Genomic DNA, 23636 nt, shown 5'->3' on the forward strand with positions numbered 1-23636 from the left:
AACAAACCTAAATGACAAAAGAAAGAAAAAAAGCAAAAAAAAAAAAAATGTTCTTAAGATGATGAAAGCACTTTCCTGGGGCACCTGGCTGGCTCAGTAGGTGGAGAGTGTGACTCTCGATCTCAGGGTGGTGAGTTTGAGCCCCCTTTTGAGTGTAGAGATTACTTAAAATATATCTTTTTAAAAGTTTTTAGGGGATCCCTGGGTGGCTCAGCGGTTTAGCGCCTGCCTTTGGCCCAGGGCGTGATCCTAGAGTCCCGGGATCAAGTCCCACGTCGGGCTCCCTGCATGGAGCCTGCTTCTCCCTCTGCCTGTGTCTCTGCCTCTCTCTGTCTCTGTCTCTGTGGGTCTCTCATGAATAAATAAATAAAATCTTTATTTTTTTTTTTACTTTTTTTTTTTAAATAAAATCTTAAAAAAAAATAAAAGTTTTTAGAATTGTAGAATACTTGCATTTTTTAAATAAAAACTATGTTTTGCCTTTTACATCTAGGTCTATAATCTGTGGTGTGCTAGAGCTGCTTCTTACTGGCTCAGGAGAAATTTGTTCAATTTTCATGTATTTTATGAGCCATTTTTTTTATTGGAGTTCAATTTGCCAACATATAAGCCAATTGTTAAATACAATGATTATTAAAAATTAACTATATAAACTTACAATTAAATAGATTATGTTTAAAACCAAGGTAATACTCAAAAATCATCACTTCCTACTAATTTTACTGTTATCTCTGCTATTGAGGTTATTTATGTCAGTTGAATCTATATGTTAGAAATACCATCTATGTACACTATCCGCCCTTTTTTTCTCCTTTTCTGCATTCAGTGACCTTACCTTGGTTGCTTAGAGTCAGCCAGTGTAGGAGTATTTACGCCATGAACTCACTCAACATTGACAGTCAGGGATCATTCCCCTTGGGGAGCAGCTGGTTGTTAAATATTCAGCAGCACACTGCTGTCTGTAATCCACGTAGGATTGATTTTTGTAAATGGTAGGAGTGCAATTTCATTGTTTTTTTGTTTTTTTCTCAAATGGATATCCAGTTGGCCCAGCATCATTTACTGAAAAGGCTACCATTTTTCATTTTCCCATTTCTCATTTTCCCAATGCTCTATCATATTTACATTATTCAAATGTATTTATATGAATGAGTCTGTCTGAGTCTGTCTCTGAGATCTTCACTGTTCTTTTGGTCTATTTGTCTACCTCTGTGCCACTACCACACTGTGTTCCTAGCTTCACAGCAAACCTTGATATCCAGTATACCGAGCCCTCTCACTTTTTCCCAAAAGTGTCTCAGTCACTTTGAGTTCTTTCCATTTCTACATATACTTTAGTTCCAGCTTGTCAGGTTCCACCAAAACAAAAAGTAAACAAAAATCCTTGAGATTTTTATTGGAACTGGATAGAATCTGCAGGTCATTCTGGAGAAAATAGATCTTTACAATATTGAGTTGTCCAATCAATGAACATGGTCTATCTTTCCATTTACAAAATCTTCTAGAATTTCTCTAAATATTGTTTTATGGTTTTCTGCATGAAATATATTTGTTAGATTTCTTAACAGGTACCTAATTTTTTACAGTATTATAAGTGATATCTTAAAAAAATATTTTTAGGGGATCCCTGGGTGGCGCAGCGGTTTAGCACCTGCCCTTGGCCCAGGGCGCGATCCTGGAGACCCGGGATCGAGTCCCATGTCGGGCTCCCGGTGCATGGAGCCTGCTTCTCCCTCTGCCTATGTCTCTGTCTGTCTGTCTGTCTCTCTCTCTCTGTGACTATCATAAATAAATAAATAAATAAAATAAAATAAATATTTTTAAAGTGACATCTTCAGAATTTTTAATTTTCTGTTTTCTTTGTATTTTATGCAGAAATAATTATTTTTAAAAAGATTTTATTTATTCATTCATGAGAGACACACAGAGAGAGGCAGAAACACAGGCAGAAGGAGAAGCAGTCTCCATGCAGGGAGCCCGATATGGGACTCAATCCCTGGTCTCCAGGATCATGCTCTGGGCCAAAGGTGGCGCTAAACCACCAAGCCACCAGGGCTGCCCAGAAATAATTATTTTTAACATTGATTTGATATTCAACAACCTTGATAAGCATGCTTATAATAATTTACATTTAGGTTCTTTTAAGTTTTCTATGTATACAACTATATAATCTGCAAATATGATAGTTTTTTCCTTCTTTTATAATTCTTTTTTTTTTAAGATTTTATTTATTTATTCATGAGAGACACAGAGAGAGAGAGAGAGTCAGAGACACAGGCAGAGGGAAAAGCAAGCTCCACGCAGGGAGCCCAACGTGGTACTCGATCCCGGGACTCCAGGATCACGCCCTGGGCCAAAGGCAGGCGCCAAACCACTGAGCCACCCAGAGATCCCCTTCTTTTATAATTCTTATACATTCTAATTCTCTTTCTTGGTTTATTACATAATCCAGGACCTTTCAGTATATTGTGAATAGATATGGTGGAAGTCGACATCCCTGTGTCATTGCCAGTCTCAAAGGGAAAGTCTTCAACCTTTCATCACTAAAAATAATGTTTTCTGGGGGCGCCTGGGTGGTTCACTTGGTTTAGCATCTGATTTCAACTCAAGTCATGATCTCAAGCTCCTGGGATCCAGCCCTGAGTCAAGCTTCCCACTCAACAGGGAGTCTGCTTCTCCCTCTCCCTCTTCTTCTGCCCCTCCCCCCGCTCATTCTCTCTCTCTCTCTCTCTCTCTCTCATTCTCGCTCTGTCAAATAAAGAAATAGAATCTTTTTTAAAAATAATGTTTTCTGTAGGCTTTTTGCAGACTTCCTTTATCAAATTAAAGGAGCTTCCTTCTATTCATATTTTGCTAGAAGTTTTTACTTTAAATGAGTGTTAAATTTTATCAAAAACTTTTTGATATCTATTGAGATAATCATGTGATTTTTGTCTTTTATCCTCTTATTTTTTAAAAAAGATTTTATTTATTTATTCATGAGAGACACACAGAGAGAGAGAGGCAGAGACATAGGCAGAGGGAGAAGCAGGCTCCATGCAGGAAGCTCGATGTGGGACTCAATCCTCTGACTCCGGGATCACACCCCGAGTCAAAGACAGATGCTCAACTGCTAAGCCACCCAGGCATCCCTTTTTATCCTCTTAATAGATAAAATTACATTGACTTTTCAAAGGTCAAACCAATTTTGCAATTTTGGAGTAACTATAACTTGGTTGGATGCATTAACCTTTCAATTTGTTGCTGGGCTCTATTTTCTAACATATATTTTTAGAAATTTCACATATACATTCCTGAGTTAGATTGACTTGTAACTTTCCTTTCTTGTACTATCTTTGTTAAGTGTTTGGTATCATGGTTATTTCAGCCTTATAAAATGTATTGGGTCACCTTTAGGTTTCCCAGACCCAATTCTAATGTGAGGGTGGGGAGCTCACACACACCACCAAGCAGTTCTCAAACACCAGCAGGATGTCTGAGAATTCAACTCAATTCTGACAGTATCTACCCAAGATAGCATCAGATGCCACAGGTTAAGGGTTCAGTCCTACAAGGCTTCCCCTCACCCTCCACTTCAGATGCCACTCACAAGACCCAAGCTGTTACCTATGCTTTGGACGACTGGCTACAGATTGGAGGTTCCAACAATCTTCTCCTTAGGTTTGACTGGTTTGCTAAAGGTGCTCACAGAACTCAGGCAAACACTTACTTTTACCAGTGTATTAAAGGATATGATAGAGGATATGAATCAATAGATGAAGAGATACATTGGGCAAATTCCTGCACAAAGGAGCTTCTGTCCTCAGTGGAGTTTGGGGCCCAGCTTGGTGACATGTAGAGGTGTTCTGCTTCCCCAAGCATGGGACTCTCCAAAAAAGTACCAAAAAGCTGTTCTCTCTCTGTCTCTCTCTCTCTCTTTCTCTCTCTTTGGAGACTTTATTGCATAGTCCTGATTGACATAGTCCTCATTAACCATTAGCTAATTCAATCTCCAGCTCCTCTCCCCTCCTGCTGCTATAAACAACCTTGTGTAGAATTTTATGTGGACATAAGTTTTCAACTCCTTTGAGTAAGTCTGCAGGAGTGCTATTGCTGGATCATATGGTAAGAGTATGTTTAGTTTTGTAAGAAACTGCCAAGCTGTCTTCCAAGTGGTGATACCATTTTGCATTCCACCAGCAATGTATGAGAGTTCCTGCTGCTCCACATCCTTGTCAATATTTGGCATTGTCAGTGCTTTGGATTTTGGCCATTCTAATAGATATATACTGGTATCTCATTTTTTAAATTCATATCTCCCTTTTGGCACATGATATAGGCCAACTTTTCATATGCTTATTTGCCACCTATACATCTTTGGTAAGATGTCTGTTACAGTTTTTAGCCCATTTTTAAATAAGATTTTTTAAAAGATTTCATTTATTTATTCATGAGAGACAGAGAGAGAGAGGCAGAGACACAGGCAGAGGGAGAATAGGCTCCATGCAGGGAGCCCGATGTGGGACTCAATCCTGGATATCCGGTATCACGACCTGAGCTGAAGGCAGATGCTTAACTGCTGAGCCACCCAGGTGTCCCTTTAAGTCAGATTTTTAAAAATTATTGTTGAGGTTTTTTTTAATCCTCCTAGCCCCCAACCCCAATTATTGTTGAGTTTTAAGAGTTCTTTATATATTTTGGGTAACAGTCCTTTATCATTTGTATCTTTTGCAAATAATTTCTCCCAGTCTGTGGCTTGTCTTCTAATTCTCCTAATATTGTCTGTTGCAGAACAGAAGTTTTTCATCTAGTGAAACCCAGCTTATCAATTATTTCTTATTTTTTTAATTATTTCTTTCAGAGTCATATCTTTAGTGTTGTATCTAAAAAGGCATCACCATACCCAAGGTCATTTAGGTTTTCACTTATGTTATCTTGTAGAACTTTTTTAAGATTTTATTTTTAAGTAATTTCTATATCCAACATGGGGCTCAAACTCACAACCCCAAGATCAAGAGTCACACTCTTCTGACTGAGCCAGCCAGATGCCCATCTTCTAGTTTTACATTTTTGTTTTCCATGTCAGTTTACGATCCATATCCATTTTGAGCTAATTTTTATGAAGCATGTAAGATCTGTCTAGATTCTTCTTTTTTTTCTGTCCAGTTGTTCAGTGCCATTTGTTGAAGAGATTATCTTTGCTCTCTTGTATTGCCTTTGCTCCTTTGTCAGAGATCAGTTGACTATATTTATGTGGGTCTATCTCTGGGGTCTCTGTTCTGTTCCATTAATCTGTTTGTTATTTTGCCAATTTCTCACTGTCATGATTACTGTAGCTTTATAGTAATTCTTGAAATTGAATAGCATCTGTTCTTTAACTTTGTACTTCTCCAGCAATATTGTATTGACTATTCTGGGACTTTTGTCTCTCCATAGGAACTTTGGAATCAGTTTGTTAACATCCATAAAATAACATGGTGGAATTAAATTGAATCTATAAATCAAGTTGGGAAAAACTGACATCTTGACAATATTGAGCCTTCCTATCCACGAGCTTGGTCTATCTCTCCATTTATTCAGATTTTCTTTGAATTTATTCATCAAAGTTTTATAGTTTTTCTCATGTAGATATCATATGTATTTTGTTAGATTTATACCTAAGCATTTCATTTTTGGGGGTGCTAATATAAAAGTATTATGTTTTTTATTTCAAATTCCACTTGTTCATTGTTAGTATATAGGAAAGCAATTGACTTTTGTACATTAGCCTTTTATCCTGCAACCTTGCTATAGTTTATTAATTTCAAACATTTTTCTGTTGATTCTTTCAGATTTTCTACATAGATGATTATGTCATCTGCAAATAAAGACAGTTGTATATCTTCCTTCCCGAACAGTATGTCTTTTTTTTTAAATTTTATTTATTTATTTATTTGAGAGACAGAGAGAGAGAGAGAGACAGTGGAGGAGAGGCAGAGGGAGAGAGAATCCTTAAGCAGACTCCCCTCTGAGCACAGAGCCTGACATGGGGCTCAATACCAGGACCCTGAGATCACAACCTGAGCCAAAACCAAGAGTCAGCTGCTTAACTGACTGAGCCACCCAGTTGTCCCTGATTAGCATACCTTTTATTTCCTTTTCTTGCCTTAGAGGAAAATCTTCAAATGTTTCAACATTAAATAAGATGTTAGCTGTAGGTTTCGTGTAGATAATCTTTTTTTTTTTTTTAAGATTTTATTTATTCATTCATGAGAGACACAGGCAGGAGAAGCAGGCTCCATGCAGGGAGCTCGACATGGGACTCGATCCCGGGCCCCCAGAATCACACCCTGGGCTGAAGGCAACGCTAAACCTCTGGGCCACCAGGGCTATCCAGATAATCTTTATAAAATTGAGAAAGTTCTTCTCTGTAGTTTACTGAGAGGTTTTATCAAGAAGAGTCATTGGAAAATAAGTCAAAGAAAGACGAATACCAAATGATTTCATTCATATGTGGAATTTAAGAAATTAAACAGATGAACATAGGAGAAAAATTAAAAAGAGAGAAAGAGAGAGAGAGGCAAACCATAAAGGAGACTCTCCTAGGCAGGGAGATAGATTAAATGGACAATGGGTATTAAGGAGGACATTTGTTGTGATGAGCACTGAGTGTTGTATGTAAGTGATGAGTCACTAAATTCTACTAATGAAACTAGTATTTCACTATATGTTAACTGGATTTTAAATAAAAACTTGAAACAAAGTTAATACAAAGAGGAAAACTAGATATTATAAAAGGGTGGTACAGAGAATTTTGGTTATCTTTTATTAAGTTATAAAATGTTCAACTATATTCTTAAACTGTAATAAAAGAAAAATTGTTTGAAAAAAAGAATAGTTATTAGATTTTGTCAAATACTTTTTCTGTATCTATTGATATGATCATATTATTTTTCTTTTTTAGTCTGTTGATGTGATGGATTACATTAATTGATTTTCAGATGTTGTACCACCCTTGCATACCTGGGATGAATCCTACTTGGTCATGGTATCTCATTCCTAAGAACCTTCATCATTATGCCTCCTCTGAGATATCCGTGTTTCAGGGTAGATCCTGATTGGCAAGCCAATCCAGGTGATCCCTGTCACCTTGCCGTTTATTGGTTTTAAGCTTGAGCATGTGATGCTGCTCTGGTAGATGAGGGAAGTTTGCTGGATGAATTCTGGGGAAAATTTCCTACCTCCAAGAAACAATGGTCTCTTTAGTGAATATGTTGTGCCTGAATGTGACCCCTGGCATGGCAGCAGCCACTTGAGACTGTGAGGTACACTCGCCTGAGGACAAGGCTAAGATAACAAAACAGAGAGATGGAATGTGGCTGATTCTTTTGCATGTGTGCGTGTGTGTTTTTAAAGATTTTATTTATTTATTCATAAGAGACAGAGAGAGAGAGGCTGAGATATAGGCAGAAGGAAAAGCGGGCTCCCTGTGGGGAGAGCCCCATGCGGGACTCAACCCTAGGACCCCAGGATCATGACCTGAGCCAAAGGCAGACAGTCAACCACTGAGCCACCCAGGTGTCATGGCATGTGCCTGATTCTTTAGAAATATCACTGAGCATGAGAATTGGCCAGTTCAGGAGCTGTGCAGCCTCTAGGTTTCTAGAAGCCAAAAGCGTTTCAACTTTCCCTTTCTCTAATGTGCTCCCCTTTCACACATGCCCCCCATTAGGGTCCTCATAACATTTATCGCTATTGGTCACTATTTTTATTTTTTATTTAATAAGTATTTATAGAGTATTTACTGAATGCCATACACAGTTTGAAGTATGTTACAAATATTAACTCTTTTGTTCCTTGTAACTACTCCATACAATAGATGCTTTTATTACCCCTACTTTCCGGAGAAGCAAGCTGAGGCACAGAGGTTAAATAGCTTCTTCCTGGTCTGAAGGTGGAGCTAGAAGTGAGATTTGAACCTAGGCCCTCTGACTCCAGAGTCAGTGCTCATCACCACTGTTCCTCTCTGGTTTTTCACTTTTGGGTACTTGTTTTCTGTCTGATTTACATGGGATAATCATTTCTTTTCTTTTTTTTTTTTTAATTTACTCATGAGGAACATGGAGACACAGAGACATAGATAAAGGGAGAAGCAAGGCTCCCTGCAGGGGAGCCCCACTTGATTCCAGGACCCTGGGATCACAACCTGAGCTGAAGGCAGATGTTCAACCACTGAGCCACCAAGGCACCCCGGAATAGTTGTTTCTTGAGAGCAGAGATCCTGTCTCGTTCACAACAGTGGTTCCAGGGCACTGCAGGTAGGTGCAGTCTTTACTGAACGCACGAATGAATGAATGATTATAGACTCTAGTTCTTTGTTACATCCACAGCTCTGGGCCTGGAATAGGGCTGAGCATTCCTCAGGGTGTATTAACTGGGGCTTGTGGAGTGAACCCATCTCTGAATCCCTGATGATGCCCCATCTTTGGGGTCCCCAGGGAAGGCCTGTGTAGAAGTCCCACTAGGCGGCAAAAGCATGGGCCTCGTTTGGCATTGCCTTGTTGTTGCTGGGTGCTCTCACGCTGGCCCTTTCTCATCGCTTCCCTGCAGAGGAAAGGGACCTGGCCCGCTTCCCCCTTGGCACTTCATGTGCTCATTTGAAGTTCCTGAGGCCAAGCCCAGTGGGCAGCCTGAGCTGCCATCATTAATCACACAGCCCGCGGCTGCCTGCCCACGCGGCCGGCTTTGAGGGTTGGCCAGAGACTCTGGTGGGAACTGCTCACTGTCCTAATTGGGCCTCTCTTGGGAGACGGCAGGTCCTGCTTCTCACTTGTCTTTCCCTTGGCTGTTGCTTCACCCTCTCAAAGAGGACAGCATGCTTCCTGGTCTGGCTGGCTCTGTGGCCAGCTGGGGCAGGAGTTCACCCTTGTTCTACAAATGGAGAAATAGAAGCTCTGGTCCCTGCCCAAGGCCAAGGCAAGGCCAAGCAAGGTTGCCAGGAGTAACCACCAGAAAGCTGAGTGACACAGCTCTGTTCCTCACTCTTCTGGCAACTGGAGTGAGTTCCCACAGGAAAAAAGAGCTCCCTTCGGCTCCTATGGCCATCCAGGCCCCGCCAAGCACCCGGCGCAGGACTCTGACTCTGATATCCATGAAGATGTGTCCATGTGAGAATTGCCACACCCCCCAGAGACCCTGCCAAACCCACAAGAAACCAGAGGAGAGCATGGCCAGCAGAAGTAGATGGCAGGTCCCCTCTGAAGCATAGTGGGGCAAAGCTGGGTTGCTGGATACTACTGTGACCTCCCTGCTCTGCACCTCAGAATTTGCCCTGCTAGAGAATAGAAAGAATTTTCAGGTGCTTGGTAGCAGGAGGGGAGGCCTTGTCTGTGAGAGACTGGTAAGGCACCTCTCCTCCATTCAGAGTCAGTCAGTCAGGGAAGAGCTTAATTACAGCAAGTCCTGGTCACCTATCTGTGGCTTAAATCACCTCTGGAAAATTCTCTAAGATCACCAAGAAGGCTCTTATGGCTTCCCACCACAGTCCAATTTTCTTCTTCTGCCAACTTCCCCACTTTATTGCTAAATGGGTCACTTTCAGTTGAGCCCTTTGGCCTCCGTGAGTCATCCCCTGGTCCTCATTCTATTCTCTGAGCACTTAGAATGAATCAGGATCCAAGGACAACCAGAATGCTCTCTCTGAACCTTCTCTTTTGCTGGCTGACTCTCTTAATCCCTTCAGACATCCCTCATGTGACAGCTCTCCTGGCCCCTGGTTTTCTTAGTGCCCTTCTCAGAACATCCTGGGTGGATCTAAAAGGGTTCTCTGTATTCTAGGCATGAATGCAGAGGGGCTGCTTACCTCAGGCCCACCCCAGCACTCACACAGCCAGGGCTGGAGTACAAATGCAGACCCATGTCTGGAAGTTTACAGGTTATCAATCAAGCTCACCATTCAACGAGTTCTACTTTGATCTTCGTACTTTCCTAATGTTTTGGAAGGCTAAGCTTGCATTTAGGATTCTTAAATTTGGAGTTCTGTCCCAGGATGTGGCAGGGCTTGGAAATCAGCCCTGCTGCCTGGTCCTGAAGCCTGGTTCCCTTCCAATTAGGCCTGCCTCCACCTTCAATGCAAGATACACTAGGAACATGCATGAAGATACCTGAGTCCACATGTTCCAGCTTTGTCCACACCCCTCAGCCTCTGCAACCCATCCTTCAGGGAAATGGCTGGAGAAATAGGCGTGGGGCCATTTCGACAAGAGATTCTGGGGTTCCAGGTACCCAGTATGGTCTGGAAGAGGATAGTATGGATTCAGATCATGCACGTCCCTGGGCCCTGAGGACTCTTCTTGTCTGGGTCTGAGGGCTTCAATAACTTGCCTTGTTCCCATGATCAGTATCATGCATCCTTCTTTTGAGTCACCCTGAACTGATACCCATACATTCCCATATATCATTTTCCTGTCCTGAGGGATATAACTGCTCTCAATTGGTTTTGGGGACACATGTGCTAGACCTGACCTTTGTCAAAACCGAGGTTCATATTTCTAACCTGTTAAGCTTGTTTTGAGACTCACAGTTCTGTCCTCCAGAAATACATAGATGCTAACCCCCCATGTCTCTACCACCCATGTGTTTGCTGAATGTGCCTCCAGCGCCCCCAAGCAAGCCCTTCATATATCATTGCTCAGCCCAGGGCCTGGCTTTCTTCCCTGGTGTCAATTCCTCTCTGGCTATATTGGTCCCAGGATGTAGGGTTAGCAGCACTGAAAGCCATCTAACGATGGTGGGGTGATGGCAAATGGAGTGTAAACAGCACTTTGTAAACTGTGAAGCTCTCGTACAAGCTCAGCTTCCTGAGTGCTACCTGACTTGCCAAGCCCATCAGTAGGGCTATAGGTGGCATATTGCCCAGTGCAGAGCTTCAGGATATGACAGGGCTCACAGCTCCCACTCTCAGAGCTTCAGGTGGCTCAGGGTCCAACCGTTGGCAAAACCTCCATGTCATCTTCCCTGCTTCTGTCATCTCAGCCCTCCCTTCACATAACCTCATCCTGCTGGTCCTTCCAGCACCTCCTGCCCTGTGCCCACCCATGTCCTGTGTCTGAGTGGCACTGCCCAGACACTTAATGCAAGGAAAGAGCACAATCAACTTGCCCAAGGTCACCCTTTTCCTACAGTGGCTCACATCCAATAACTGATCCAAATGGGGGTAAAAACCCTGGCCACCACAGCCCAGTGCCAGACAATCCTGATGACCTATTTTAGCTTCAGGCCTCCCTTTGAGGTCAGTGAGGGCTGTCATTGGACCTGCATCACATCTTGACTTCTCTGGCACGTTGTAGACAAGGATTAAACTGTGCATTTTTTCTTAAGAAAAAATCTTAACGAGGGCACCTGGCTGGCTCAGTCAAAAGAGTATGTGACTCTTGATCTCAGGGTTGTAAGTTCAAGCCCCACATTGGGCCCAGAGCCTGCTTAAAAAAGAAGGTTAAGAGATTAAAAAAAAAATACCAGTCTGGAAAAACCCTGCAGAAATATACTATTGAATTTTGTGTGTCCCTCTCTGTACACTTGGTAAAAAAAAGTAAAATACATTAAAAATTATACTGGGATGAGGGAGCATTATTGTAATTGTGTACTTGAGAATACTGTGGCTTAGTTAAGGTTTTTTCTTTTTCTTTCTTTTTTAATCAGGCTCTGGGCCCAATGTGGGGATCACATTGTAGACTCAGCAAAACCCATAAGATACCTGGCATCACAATTCCAGACTTCAGGCTGTATTACAAAGCTGTGATCATCAAGACAGTATGGGACTGGCACAAAAACATACACATAGATCAATGGAACAGAATAGAGGATCCATAAATGGACCCACAACTATATGATCAACTAATATTCGACAAAACAGGATAGAATATCCAATGGAAAAAAGACAGTCTCTTCAATAAATGGTGTTGGGAATATTGGACAGCTACATGCAGAAGAATGAAACCAGGCCACTTTCTTACCCCTATTCAAAAATAAACTCAAAATGGATGAAAGACCTAAATGTGAGACAGGAATCCATCAAAATCCTAGAGGAGAATGTAAGCAGTAAACTCTTTGACCTTGGGTGCAGCAACTTCTTGCTAGACACATCTCCAAAGGCAAGGGAAACAAAAGCAAAGATGAACTATTGGGACTTCATCAGAATAAAAGGCTTTTGCCCAGCAAAGGAAACAGTCTTAGAAAGCTAAAGCTGACAGAATGGGAGAAGATATTTGCAAATGACTCATCAGATAAAGGGCTGGTATCCAAAATCTATAAGGAACCTATTCAAACTCAACACTCAAAAAACAAAACAAAACAAGAATCCAGTCAAGAAATGAGCAGGAGATATGAACAGACATTTCTCCAAAGAAGACATACAAATGGTCAACAGACACATGAAAAAATGCTCAACGTCATTCAGCACCAGGGGAATACAAATACAAATCAAAACCACAAAGAGATCTCACCTCAACACCAGTCAGAATGGCTAAAATTAACAACTCAGGAAACAATAGATGTTGGCAAGAGTGCAGAGAAAGGGGAACCCTCCTACACTGTTAGTGGGAATGCAAGCTGGTGCAGCCATTCTGGAGAACAGGATGGAGGTTCCTCAAAAAGTTAAAAATAGGGGCAGCTCCGGTGGCTCGCTGCCTTCAGCCCAGGGTGTGATCCTGGGGACCGGGGATCGAGTCCCACGTTGGGCTCCCTGCATGGAGCCTGCGTCTCCTTCTGCCTGTGTCTCTGACTCTCTCTCTCTCTGTCTCATGAGTAAATAAATAAAATCTTTAAAAAAAAGTTAAAAATAGAACTACCGTACAGCCCAGCAATTATACTACTAGGTATTTATCCAAAGGATACAGTGATCCAAAGGGGCATCACACCCCAATGATTATAGCAGCAATGTCCACAATAGCCAAACAATGGAAAAAGCCCAGATGTCCATCGACAGTTGAATGGATAAAGAAGATGTGGTATATATATAATGGAATGCTACACAGACATCAAAAAGAATGAAGTCTTGCCATTTACGATGATGTGGATAGAACTAGAAGGTATTATGCTGAGCAAAATAAGTCAGTCAGAGAAAAACAAACATCATATGATTTCACTCATATGGAATTTAAGAAGCAAAACAGATGAACAAAGGGGAAAAGGAGGAAAAATAAAATAAGAAGAGAACAGAGTGGGGGAACCATAAGAGAGTCTCAACTCTAGGAAACAAACTGAAGGTCCCTGGAGGGGAGGGGGTGAGGGAATGGGGTAACTGAGTGATGGAATGAGCCCTGGGTATTTACGCAACTGAAGAATCACTAAATTCTATCCCTGAAACTAATAATATAGTATATGTTACCTAAATTGAATTTAAATAAAAAAATAATAAAAAGATCCTGTATAAGATGAGGGTCTAGTTGGTGCAGAGTTCCCAGTGGGAGGTCAGGGCTGTGAGGTGTAGGAGTAAGGAAGGAGCTGTTCTTTTGCCCACACCTAGCAGAGAGCCCTCAACACTGGCAGCAATTATGTCAAAACCAGAAATCCAAGCCACTGTGGGCTCAGAGCCGTGGGGTTCACCGCGGTGAGTAGGCTTGGAGAGAAAAGAGGAGCAAGCTGCAAAGGACACTGAGAAGGAACAGTCTGGGGAGTAGCAGGCCCATCAGGCCATGAGCCCCAGAACCTTTGTCAGGGAGTGACGGGTTGCTTGAAGGGCCGCTGATGCTCCCTAAGGTGCGTAAGCCACCCAGGCGTCCCTAATGACCCTGACTCGAGCAGGTCCGTGACGCGGTGCAGATGGAAGTGCGATGAAAGGGATCCCTGGGTGGCGCAGCGGTTTGGCGCCTGCCTTTGGCCCAGGCGCGATCCTGGAGACCCGGGATCGAATCCCACATCGGGCTCCCGGTGCGTGGAGCCTGCTTCTCCCTCTGCCTGTATCTCTGCCTCTCTCTCTGCCTGTATCTCTGCCTCTCTCTCTGTGACTATCATAAATAAATAAATTTAAAAAAAGAAAAGAAAGGAAGTGCGATGAAAGGAGTCGCAGTACAGAGTGGGGAGAGGCAGCCTGCAGTGCTGCAGTGTGACTGGGGAAGGGAGAGTTGGAGGAGTGGGGGGTGGGGGGCTGAGCCTCGGGGGAGGCTTTTCCTGAGGAGGCGGGGTGTGTGGGGGGGTTGTTGGCAAGATGGTCCCTGCAAGTGTAGACCTAAGTCTCGCCCTCCCCTGCTCAGGGCCCTGGGTCTGTTGGCAAAGTGTCTCTACAAACACACTTTTTTTTTTTAAGTCTCTTCATTTCATCTTTAAAGCTCACATGAAATTTGCATTCGACTTCGTTTATTATATGGCTCTTTGTTTTAAAGGATTGACTTTTGTACCACTTACATGTTAAATTCTTTTTTTTTTTTTTTAAGATTTTATTTATTTATGAGAGACACGGAGAGAGAGAGAGGCAGAGACACAGGCAGAGGGAGAAGCAGGCTCCATGCACCGGGCAGCCCGACGCGGGACTCGATCCCCAGTCTCCAGAGTCACGCCCGGGGCTGAAGGCAGCGCTAAACCGCTGAGCCACCCGGGCTTCCCTACATGTTAAATTCTTAACTTTTCCCTCAACTAAATATTCAAATAAAACCAATGCCCAGGTTGCCCCCTGGCCTTCTGAAGTCCAGTCTCCCTGGGGTATATATGCTCATTGCAGCTGCCCCAGCCTCTAGCACAGCTACATTCTACAGTGTCTGTGTGACTATTGCCAGCGGCATCCCCCTACGTACTCAGAAAGCCATCCTCCCAAACGGGCTTGTCTCCTTCTCTTCTCCCAGCCTGATCCCAGGGACCTGCCCATCTCCTCCTGGCTCTTCAAAGTCCTCATAGTCTTGCCCAGCCTCCCTGGGGTTGGCCATACTGGTGCTGTGGTACTTCTTGTCTGGTTGGAGGCAGCTGCCCTCCACTCTGCTGACGGGGGTTCTGACCATGCTTCCTGAAGGGCTGAGTGAACCCAGAGAGAACCTGTGGCTACCCAATCAAGGCCCCCTTGCTGCTCAAGGAACAATCTGGGCCCCCAAGGAAAGGAGGCAGACCCTTGGGCCAGGCCACACTGGGCAGAGTTGGGTCTGTAGCTCTCGAGGCCAGTGGATGCTCAGATTCTCCCGGGCTGGCCAGTCTGACGGCTCCATCATTAGAGACCTGAGTGATGATTATATTCAGCCATGCAGGCGCCCGGCCAAGGTGCCAGCGCTGTGTGATGGGACCGGCTTGGGCCCAGAGTGAGGGACGAGGGACGGCTGGCCGAGAAATCAGAGAGGCCCTTCTGCCACTGGTTCCACCTTTCCGCTGGTGACATGTAAGAGGGTTAGGGCTCAGAACTCTGGACAAGGGGCTTTTATTCTCAGGGCTATGTTGTCATTGGCTGGCCAAGCCCTGGAGACAGGAACAAAAGCTGAGGGCAGGTCTGTCACCCTCCAAGCCCCTGCTTTGTGGGAGAGCAGGGAGCCCCAGCCCCACTCGTGGTGGGTGCCTGGCATCCAGCTCCACCCAGGTCTGCCGGAGTCCAGAGCTCCAGAGCCAGAGGGAGGGCTCCTCACCCCGCGTCGAAGGCCTGGGCCACCTGCGGGCTAGCACAGGGCATTCCCTGAGGCCCTTGCAGGGCAATCACCGCATCCTGGGGGGTCGGGATGAGAGGAAGCATCAGCCGCTACTCCAGCCACCACTGAGATTTATGTGGAGGATACAAAGGCCAGAGAGGGCCATGGCTTGCCCAGGGTCACTCGGTGAGGGAAGGTCTGAGCTGGGACTAGAAGAAAGGGCTGCCTGGCCTGGCCAGTTGGCCTTGGCCTCCAGAAAGGCGCCAAGGCCGTTGTCTTCCCACCACTGGTTAGTTTTGCCGGCTCTAGAATTCCTTGTGAATGGAATTGTATAGTATGTACTCTTTTAGATTCTTTCTTTCAGTTAAGCGTCTGCTTTCGGCTCAGGTCATGATTCTGGGGTCCCAGGATTGAGCCCCAACTCTAACTCCCTGCTCAGGAAGGAACCTGCTTCTCCCTCTCCCTCTGCCCCTCCCCCTGCTTGTGCGCACTCTCTCTCTCAAATAAATAAATTAAATCTATTTTTTAAAAAGCGTAAACATCTCATCATATTTACTTAATTTTTAAAAGAATATCCTTATTTCTAACCAGGCTATTCACCTCAAAGTTGGCTCCCAGTGACCAGAATGCTTTCCTCCTTTAGAAAAACATACATCTGCACATCCATATATATATACACACACCCATATATATGATTTTTTTCGTTTTTTTCATTTTTTTAAAGATTTTATTTATTTATTCATGAGAGACGCAGAGAAAGAGAGAGAGAGGCAGAGACACAGGCAGAGGAAGAAGCAGGCTCCATGCAGGGAGCCTGACGTGGGACTTGATCCCGGGCCTCCAGGATCAGGCCCTGGGTTGAAGGTGGCGCTAAACCGTTGAGCCACCTGTGCTGCCCTGTTTTTTCATTTAAATATAAAAATATTACTCTGCCTTGTGTTATAAACAGAGCACCAAGCAATAAGAGCTTTCCCTGCTAAAGTAGGTCAATCCATCCTTATGCTGAACTTGTTTTCAAGTGAGAACATTTAGCCCCAGGAAGAAGGGGGTATTTCCTACCTGATTCTCTCCTGAGTCTTGCTTTTAATAAAAAGTTGGTTATAACCTTATAGGAGGTGGAACTTTCCACCTCGAGGGAAAATCCTAACCTAAACACAAAGTAACACCCCTCCATCCCCACCACACTCAGCTACCATAAGGAAAAGCTCTTCCCCTCCCTTCACAAATACTATGCTTTATCAGAATAGCTACACCTTCTGGACAAACGCTGAGACTTACTTTTAAAAGGGTCACTGGAGAGCACCTGGGTGACTCAGTCGGTTAAGTGTCTGCCTTCTGCTCAGGTCATGATCCTGGGGTCCTGAGATTGAGCTCTGTGATGGGCTCCTTGTTCAGCGGGCAGCCTGCTTCTCCTCCCCTTGCCCACCCCTGTTGCTCATGCTCTCTCTTGCTATCTCCCTCTCTCTTTCAAATCAATCAATCAATCAATCAATCAATCAATCACTGGACTGAGGTGTGGGTAAGGGCAGGTGCAGGAGGACTGGTTAGGAGTCTACTGCACCGATCCAAGCGCCTGACTCTGGGGGCTTGGAGTGCACTCATGGTTGCAGAGCTGGGCATATTTTGAAGGTGGAGACACAGGTGTTGTTGGGATGAGAGAAAGTGAGGAGTGGAGGGGGACCTGATTTCAACACTGGAGGCCAGAATTGAGGAAGACTGTGGGAGATGTAGGTTTGCAGAGATGATCATGAGTCAGTAGGAGATGTCTGTTAAGGCATCCAAGTACAGATGTCAGTAAGGTGGCTGGAGAGAGGTGTGGGGTGGAAATGTGAGTCTCCATGGTGTGTTTACTGGAACGTCTAGCCAGGGCAATTGGCAAGAGGATAAAATAAAAAGCATCCAAATGGGAAAGGAAGAAGTAAAATTATATTTTAATAGATAACATGAACTTATACACAGAAAATCCTAAGGAATACACGCATACACATAACTATTAGAGCTAATAAATGAGTTTAGTAAGGTTGCAAGATACAAGATCAATATGCAAAGATCAGTTATATCTCTCTCTCTTTTTTTTTAAGATTTTATTTATTTATTGAGACAGAGAGAGAGAGAGGCAGAGTGTGTCACACAGGCAGAGGGAGAAGCAGGCTCCATGCAGAGAGCCTGATGTGGGACTCGATCCCAGGTCTCCAGGATCACGCCCCGGGCTGCAGGCGGCGCTAAACCGCTGCGCCACCGGGGCTGCCCTCTCTCTTTTTTTTTTTTTTTTTTAAGATTTATTCATTCACTTTAGAGAGAAAGGGAGAGTGGGATGGGGGGCAGAGGGAGAGAATCTTCAGGCAGACTGTGCTAAGCACGGAGCCTGATGAGGGGCTCCATCCCATGACCCATGAGATCATGACCTGAGCTAAAACCAAGAGTCAGATACTTAACTGACTGTGCCACCCAGGCACTCCTATATTTGTATTCTTTAGCAATGAACTATCCCAAAATGACATTTAAAATAATGCCATTTAAAAACATTAATTAAATAATGCCATTAATTCTCATTCTTTGCTGGTGGGAATGCAAAATGGTGCAGCCACTTTGGAAGATGGTTTGGTGGTTTCTGACAAAACTATACTCTTACCATATAGTCCAGCAGCCTTGTTCCTTGGTATTTACCCAAAGAAGTTGAAAACATGTCCACACAAATACCTGCATGTGGATGTTTATAGCAGCTTTATTTATAATTGCTAAAACTTGGAAGCAACCAAATTGTCCTTCAGTGGGTGAATGGATCAACAAACTGGGGTACCTCTGGACAAGGGAATATTTTTCAGTGTTTTATTTATTTTTTTTAATTTTTATTTATTTATGATAGTCACACACAGAGAGGGAGAGAGAGAGGCAGAGAGACAGGCAGAGGGAGAAGCAGGCTCCATGCACCGGGAGCCCGACGTGGGATTCGATCCCGGGTCTCCAGGATCGCGCCCCGGGCCAAAGGCAGGCGCTAAACCACTGCGCCACCCAGGGATCCCTTTTTCAGTGTTTTAAAGAAGTGAATCATCTAGGGCACCTGGCTGGCTCAGTCAGTAGAGCATGCCACACTTGATCTTGGGGTTGTAAGTTTGAGCCCCACGTTGGGTGTAGAGATTACTTTAAAATTAAAAAGTTGTTTAAAAAGTGAGCCATCAAGCTAGGAAAGAATATGAAGGAAACTTAAAGGCATATTACTAATCAAGAGAAGACAATCTAAAAAGGCTACACGATGAATACCTACAATTTACATCAACACGGATGGAACTGGAGGGTATTATGCTAGTGAAATAAGTCTGTTGGAGAAAGACAATTATCATATGGTTTCACTTATCTGTGGAATATAAGAAATAGTGAAAGGGACCATAAGGGAAAGGAGGGAACCTGAGTGGGGAAAAATTAGAGAAAGACAAACCCTGAAGGACTCCTAACTCTGGGAAACAAAGAGTTGCAGAAGGGGAGGTGGGTGGGGGGATGGGGTAACTAGGTGACAGGCATTAAGGAGGGCACATGATGAGATGAACACTGGGTGTTATACTATATGTTGGCAAATTGAATTCAAATAAAATTATAAAAATTAAAAATAAAAAAAATAAAAATAAGGCTACAAATGGAAAAGGCCAAACCTCATGGAGGTGGCAAAAAGATCTGTGGTTGCCAGGGGCTTGGGGAGAGGGAAGGATGAACAGGGAGAGCACAGAGGATTTCTAGGGCAGTGAAACCATTTTGTTTGATATTCTAATGGTGAATACATGTCATTCTAAATTTGTCAAGACCCATAGAAGTTACAATACTAGAAGTGAACCCTGATGTAAACTACAAACTCTGGGGGATAATATGGTCATTGACTGTGAAAGTCCTACCACTCTGGTGGGGATGTTGATAGTGGCAGACGCTGTGTGTGTGTGAGATCAGAGAGTAGTTGGGAACTCTGTACTTTCCATTCAGTTTTGACATCAACCTAAAACTAAACTGTAAAGTCTATTTATCTTATTATTTATTTATTTATTTATTTTATTTATTTATTTTTTTAAAGATTTTACTTATTCATTCATTCATTCGAGACAGAAAGAGAGAGAGAGGCAGAGACACAGGCAGAGAGAGAAGCAGGCTCCACACAGGGAGCCCGATACGGGATTCGATCCCGGGACTTCAGGATCATGCCCCGGGCCAAAGGCAGCACTAAACCGCTGAGCCACCCAGGCTCCCCTATTTTATTATTTATTTAAAAGGACAAAGGGCCACATGGCTGGCTCTTTCAGTCAAGTATCTGACTCTTGGTTTCAGCTCAGGTCATGATCTCAGGGTTGTGGGATCAAGTCCCGTATCAGGCTCTGCACTCAGAGTGGAGTGTGCTTATCCCTCTCACTCTGCTCCTCCCACCCTCTTTTCTCTCTGGAATAAATAAAATTTTTTTAAAAATAATAAAAAAGGAGCAAAGATCTGAATAGACATTTTCCAAGGAACATATACAAATGGGCAATAAGCACATGAAAAGATGCTTAAGATCATTAATCATTAGAGAAATACAATTAGAAATCATAACGAGACACCATTTCACATCTACTAGGTTGGCTATTAAAAAAAAAAAAAAGGAGGTAGAGGCCTTGTTCTCTGCCTTTCTTCTCTGGTCGACGAGGCTGCTCCAGTCCGCAGTCGGCTTGAGACTGAGCACCATGCCTTCAATTAAGTTGCAGAGTTCTGATGGAGAGATATTTGAAGTTGATGTTGAAATTGCCAAACAGTCTGTGACTATCAAGACCATGTTGGAAGATTTGGGAATGGATGATGAAGGAGATGATGACCCAGTTCCTCTACCAAATGTTAACGCAGCAATATTAAAAAAGGTCATTCAGTGGTGCACCCGCCACAAGGATGACCCCCCTTCTCCTGAGGACAATGAGAACAAAGAAAAGTGGACAGATGATATTCCTGTTTGGGACCAAGAATTCCTGAAAGTTGACCAAGGAACACTTTTTGAACTTATTCTGGCTGCGAACTACTTAGACATCAAAGGTTTGCTTGATGTTACATGCAAGACTGTTGCCAATATGATCAAGGGGAAAACTCCTGAGGAGATCGTAAGACCTTCAATATCAAAAATTACTTTACTGAAGAAGAGGAAGCCCAGGTACCCAAAGAGAACCAGTGGTGTGAAGAGAAGTGAGATGTTATGCCTGACACTGTAACACTGTAAGGATTGTTCCAAATACTAGTTGCACTGCTCTGTTTATAATTGTTAATATTAGACAAACAGTAGACAAATGCAGCAGCAAATCAGTTGTTTTAGCAGAATATTGTCCTCCTTGCATGTGTAGTTTAAGTACAGATTCCAAACTTATGGCTGAGTTTCTTCTAGTATGATCTAAAGTTTCTTTTTTTCTTTGCTCTTAATAAACTGAACTGTGGGTTCTCTGTAGAAGGTGGCATTTTGGACTTTCCCTCTCTTTGTAAAGCAATTTCTGCCTAGTTTATTGTCTGGTTAACTTTAGTTTAATGACCTTTTAAAAGTTGGCATTGTAAATAAAACAAGTTGAAAAAAGTTTTCTGAAAAAAAATAAAATAAAAAATACAATAAAAGAAAACGAAAGTTGGGATGGATGAGGAGAAATAACCACCTTCAAATACTGCTGGTGGGGCCATAAAATTGTACAGCCACCCTGGAAAACTGTTTGACAGTCTCACCAAAAGGTAAGCATAGAGTTATGTATGTATGTACTCCTACGTGTCCACCCCAGCCTTGGGCCACTGGATCATCCTGACAGGGCAATCATTCCTGATGTGATGCTAGGGTCTGGGAGCGAACAGCCAGGAAAAAATTCTTCAGATGTCTTTGGTGCCAAAAAGGTGGTTTTATTAAAGCACGGAGATGGCCTGTGGACAGAAAGAGCTGCACTGGGGTGGTGAGGAGCAATTGATTATATTTTCAAGTTGGGAGGGAGTTAGGGAGAGCATAAATCTCTAAAGAATTTGGAAGCAAGGTTTCCAGGACCTTGAGGGGCTAACTGCTGTTAAGGTCATTTACTACCATCCAGTAAAACCTTAGTCATAAGACCCTTCATAGGCATGTCAGGGGCCATATGCTCGGGGGATGATTGGGATAGTATATCTGGGGGAGGGGGGTGGAATATATCTGGCAGGTAGAGATAATGGAAGTTTCCAAAGGGATTTTTATATGTTAAAGACTTACAGGATCCTGGGGGTCGGACTAATGTCAAACTAAGGTTGCCTTTTGCTTCTAGCAAAGTATCAACATCAAAGCAGCTGAGCTTCTTGGGGAAGGTCACTCTGCCTGTTTCAAGGACTTGTCAACCGGCTGCAAGTTGTAAGGAAATTTAATTTTTTTTCTACATTTCTTTTATCTTTGTTCTTCACCTCACTTCCAGCAGAGTTCTCCTCTCACTCTTTCCCTGCCGTGTCCAGCCTAAGCACCACTAGTTTCGGCACTTGCTGGCTGATTGCTTTACTGTTTTCTTTATTATTTTTTAGAATTTTTATTTACATTCCAGTTAGCTAACACAAGGTGTTGTATTAGTTTCAGGTGTACGATACAGTGATTCAACAATTCTGTACATAAGGGGTGCCTGGCTGGCTCAGTTAGAAGATCATGAGGCTCTTGATCTCGGGGTTGAGTTTGAGCCCCACATTGGGTGTAGAGATTACTTTAAAAAAAAAAAAAAAGAACACAACCATACACACCACCCAGTGCTCATCACAAGTGCACTCCTTAGTCCCCATCACCTATTTCACCCACCCTGTGGTTTTCAACAATCCCCCAGGGCATGAAGTTCCATAGACTGATCCAGTTAGGTGGGGCTCCTTTGAAGGAGTATCTCTTATGGTCCCTGTTTGAGATTTGTTCTGATCCCAGCATAGCTCTTCTGAGCGATACCTCTCTGTGGTTCTGGATGGTAAACTAGCCAACCTACCATTTAGCTTGCATCTCCTCCCACGAATCTCCCATAATTGCCTTTCACCACAAACTGCATTACCCCTAGGCTAGAACTTCTCCACCCTCTGCTGCCAACTGAGTCAATTCCTCTAGGAAAAGATTTGGAGCTCCCTGCCTTCTCCTCACCCCAGGCAAAGTCTCTGAGAGCCCTGGCTCTCTCTCTGAGTGACCTCCCACTTCAGGAACTGGTCACATAGTGGAGGAGGCAAATAGCTTCCGTTCTTGCTGCCTCACCTGCACTTTAGGAGCCAGGACGACAGGGGCCCAATATCCTCAGTGATCCTGTACCCAAGCTACAGCCTCCCTCCCATGAGTGGGACCTCGGTAGACTAAGGGAGCTGCCGCCTTAGCCTCACCCTCCTAGAGCTTAGCCGCAGCCACAGGTAACTGGGGGCAGGAGGGGAAGTATGGGCATGCTGCCCCTCCTAGTTTCTGCTCTTCTTATAGGCAAGAGCTGCAGAAAATACCAGTAACAGTCACCTGGTAATGTGACATCTTGTAACATCCATGCAAAGTACTAATACTTTTAACAGCCCCCTGGCGGTCTACACCTGGCATGACAACGTGAGGACCTCTGCGTCCCCCTTCTCCGTCCAACTGCTGACAATGATAAAAAGAAACACAGACATTTAAAGTCTCTGGAGATGGACCTAAGGGCATACAGCAAATGAAGAAACGCTTATTCAGAATGCCTACTAACACTTGGTAAGAAGAATGAAAGCTGTGGCATTCGAACCTGTGCCATCCTCCTTCCTCTCCCCTCTTTTTCATTCAGCAGGATGGAAACTCCAGTCCTGACCTGTGTGGCCAAGAGCTCCGTGCTCCCTCTCCTGCCAGCTCCCAGGAGAAACATCTTCCCGCAAGGGGCAGGTGCCCGCAGGCTGGAGCTGCAGACTCTGCTTCTAAATTCCCCAAACTCCCTTCATAGGAGACTCTGCAGATAAAGCCAGTCGCATCAAGGTCCTGGAGGGGTGGCACGATGACATCACACCTGGGCTGAAGAAGTAATACCAGACATGGTATTCTTCATGGTCCTTGGCAGCCGCAAGCTCCACCTGCTCCCCTGGCACCTGTGCCTGTGGCCTAGACTTCTCACTGCCCGGCTC

The 23636-nt window shown here is 43.8% G+C and overlaps 1 protein-coding gene and 1 pseudogene across 1 annotated transcript in view; both read left to right on the plus strand.

Annotated features, from left to right (window-relative positions):
* CSPG5 (chondroitin sulfate proteoglycan 5) overlaps positions 1–5838 on the plus strand; it is a 28857-nt gene extending 23019 nt beyond the window's left edge. The window contains exon 6 of the mRNA XM_038566609.1: positions 5811–5838. Coding sequence (XP_038422537.1) covers positions 5811–5823 — 13 coding nt within the window. The 3' untranslated portion in view covers positions 5824–5838. The remainder of the gene's footprint in view (positions 1–5810) is intronic.
* Positions 5839–20223: 14385 nt separating this feature from the next.
* On the plus strand, positions 20224–20895 carry LOC608609 (annotated as a pseudogene).
* The last annotated feature ends 2741 nt before the right edge of the window (positions 20896–23636 follow it).

The sequence above is a fragment of the Canis lupus genome, chromosome 20 (assembly GCF_011100685.1).
Source record: "Canis lupus familiaris isolate Mischka breed German Shepherd chromosome 20, alternate assembly UU_Cfam_GSD_1.0, whole genome shotgun sequence".
Lineage (NCBI taxonomy): Eukaryota > Metazoa > Chordata > Mammalia > Carnivora > Canidae > Canis > Canis lupus.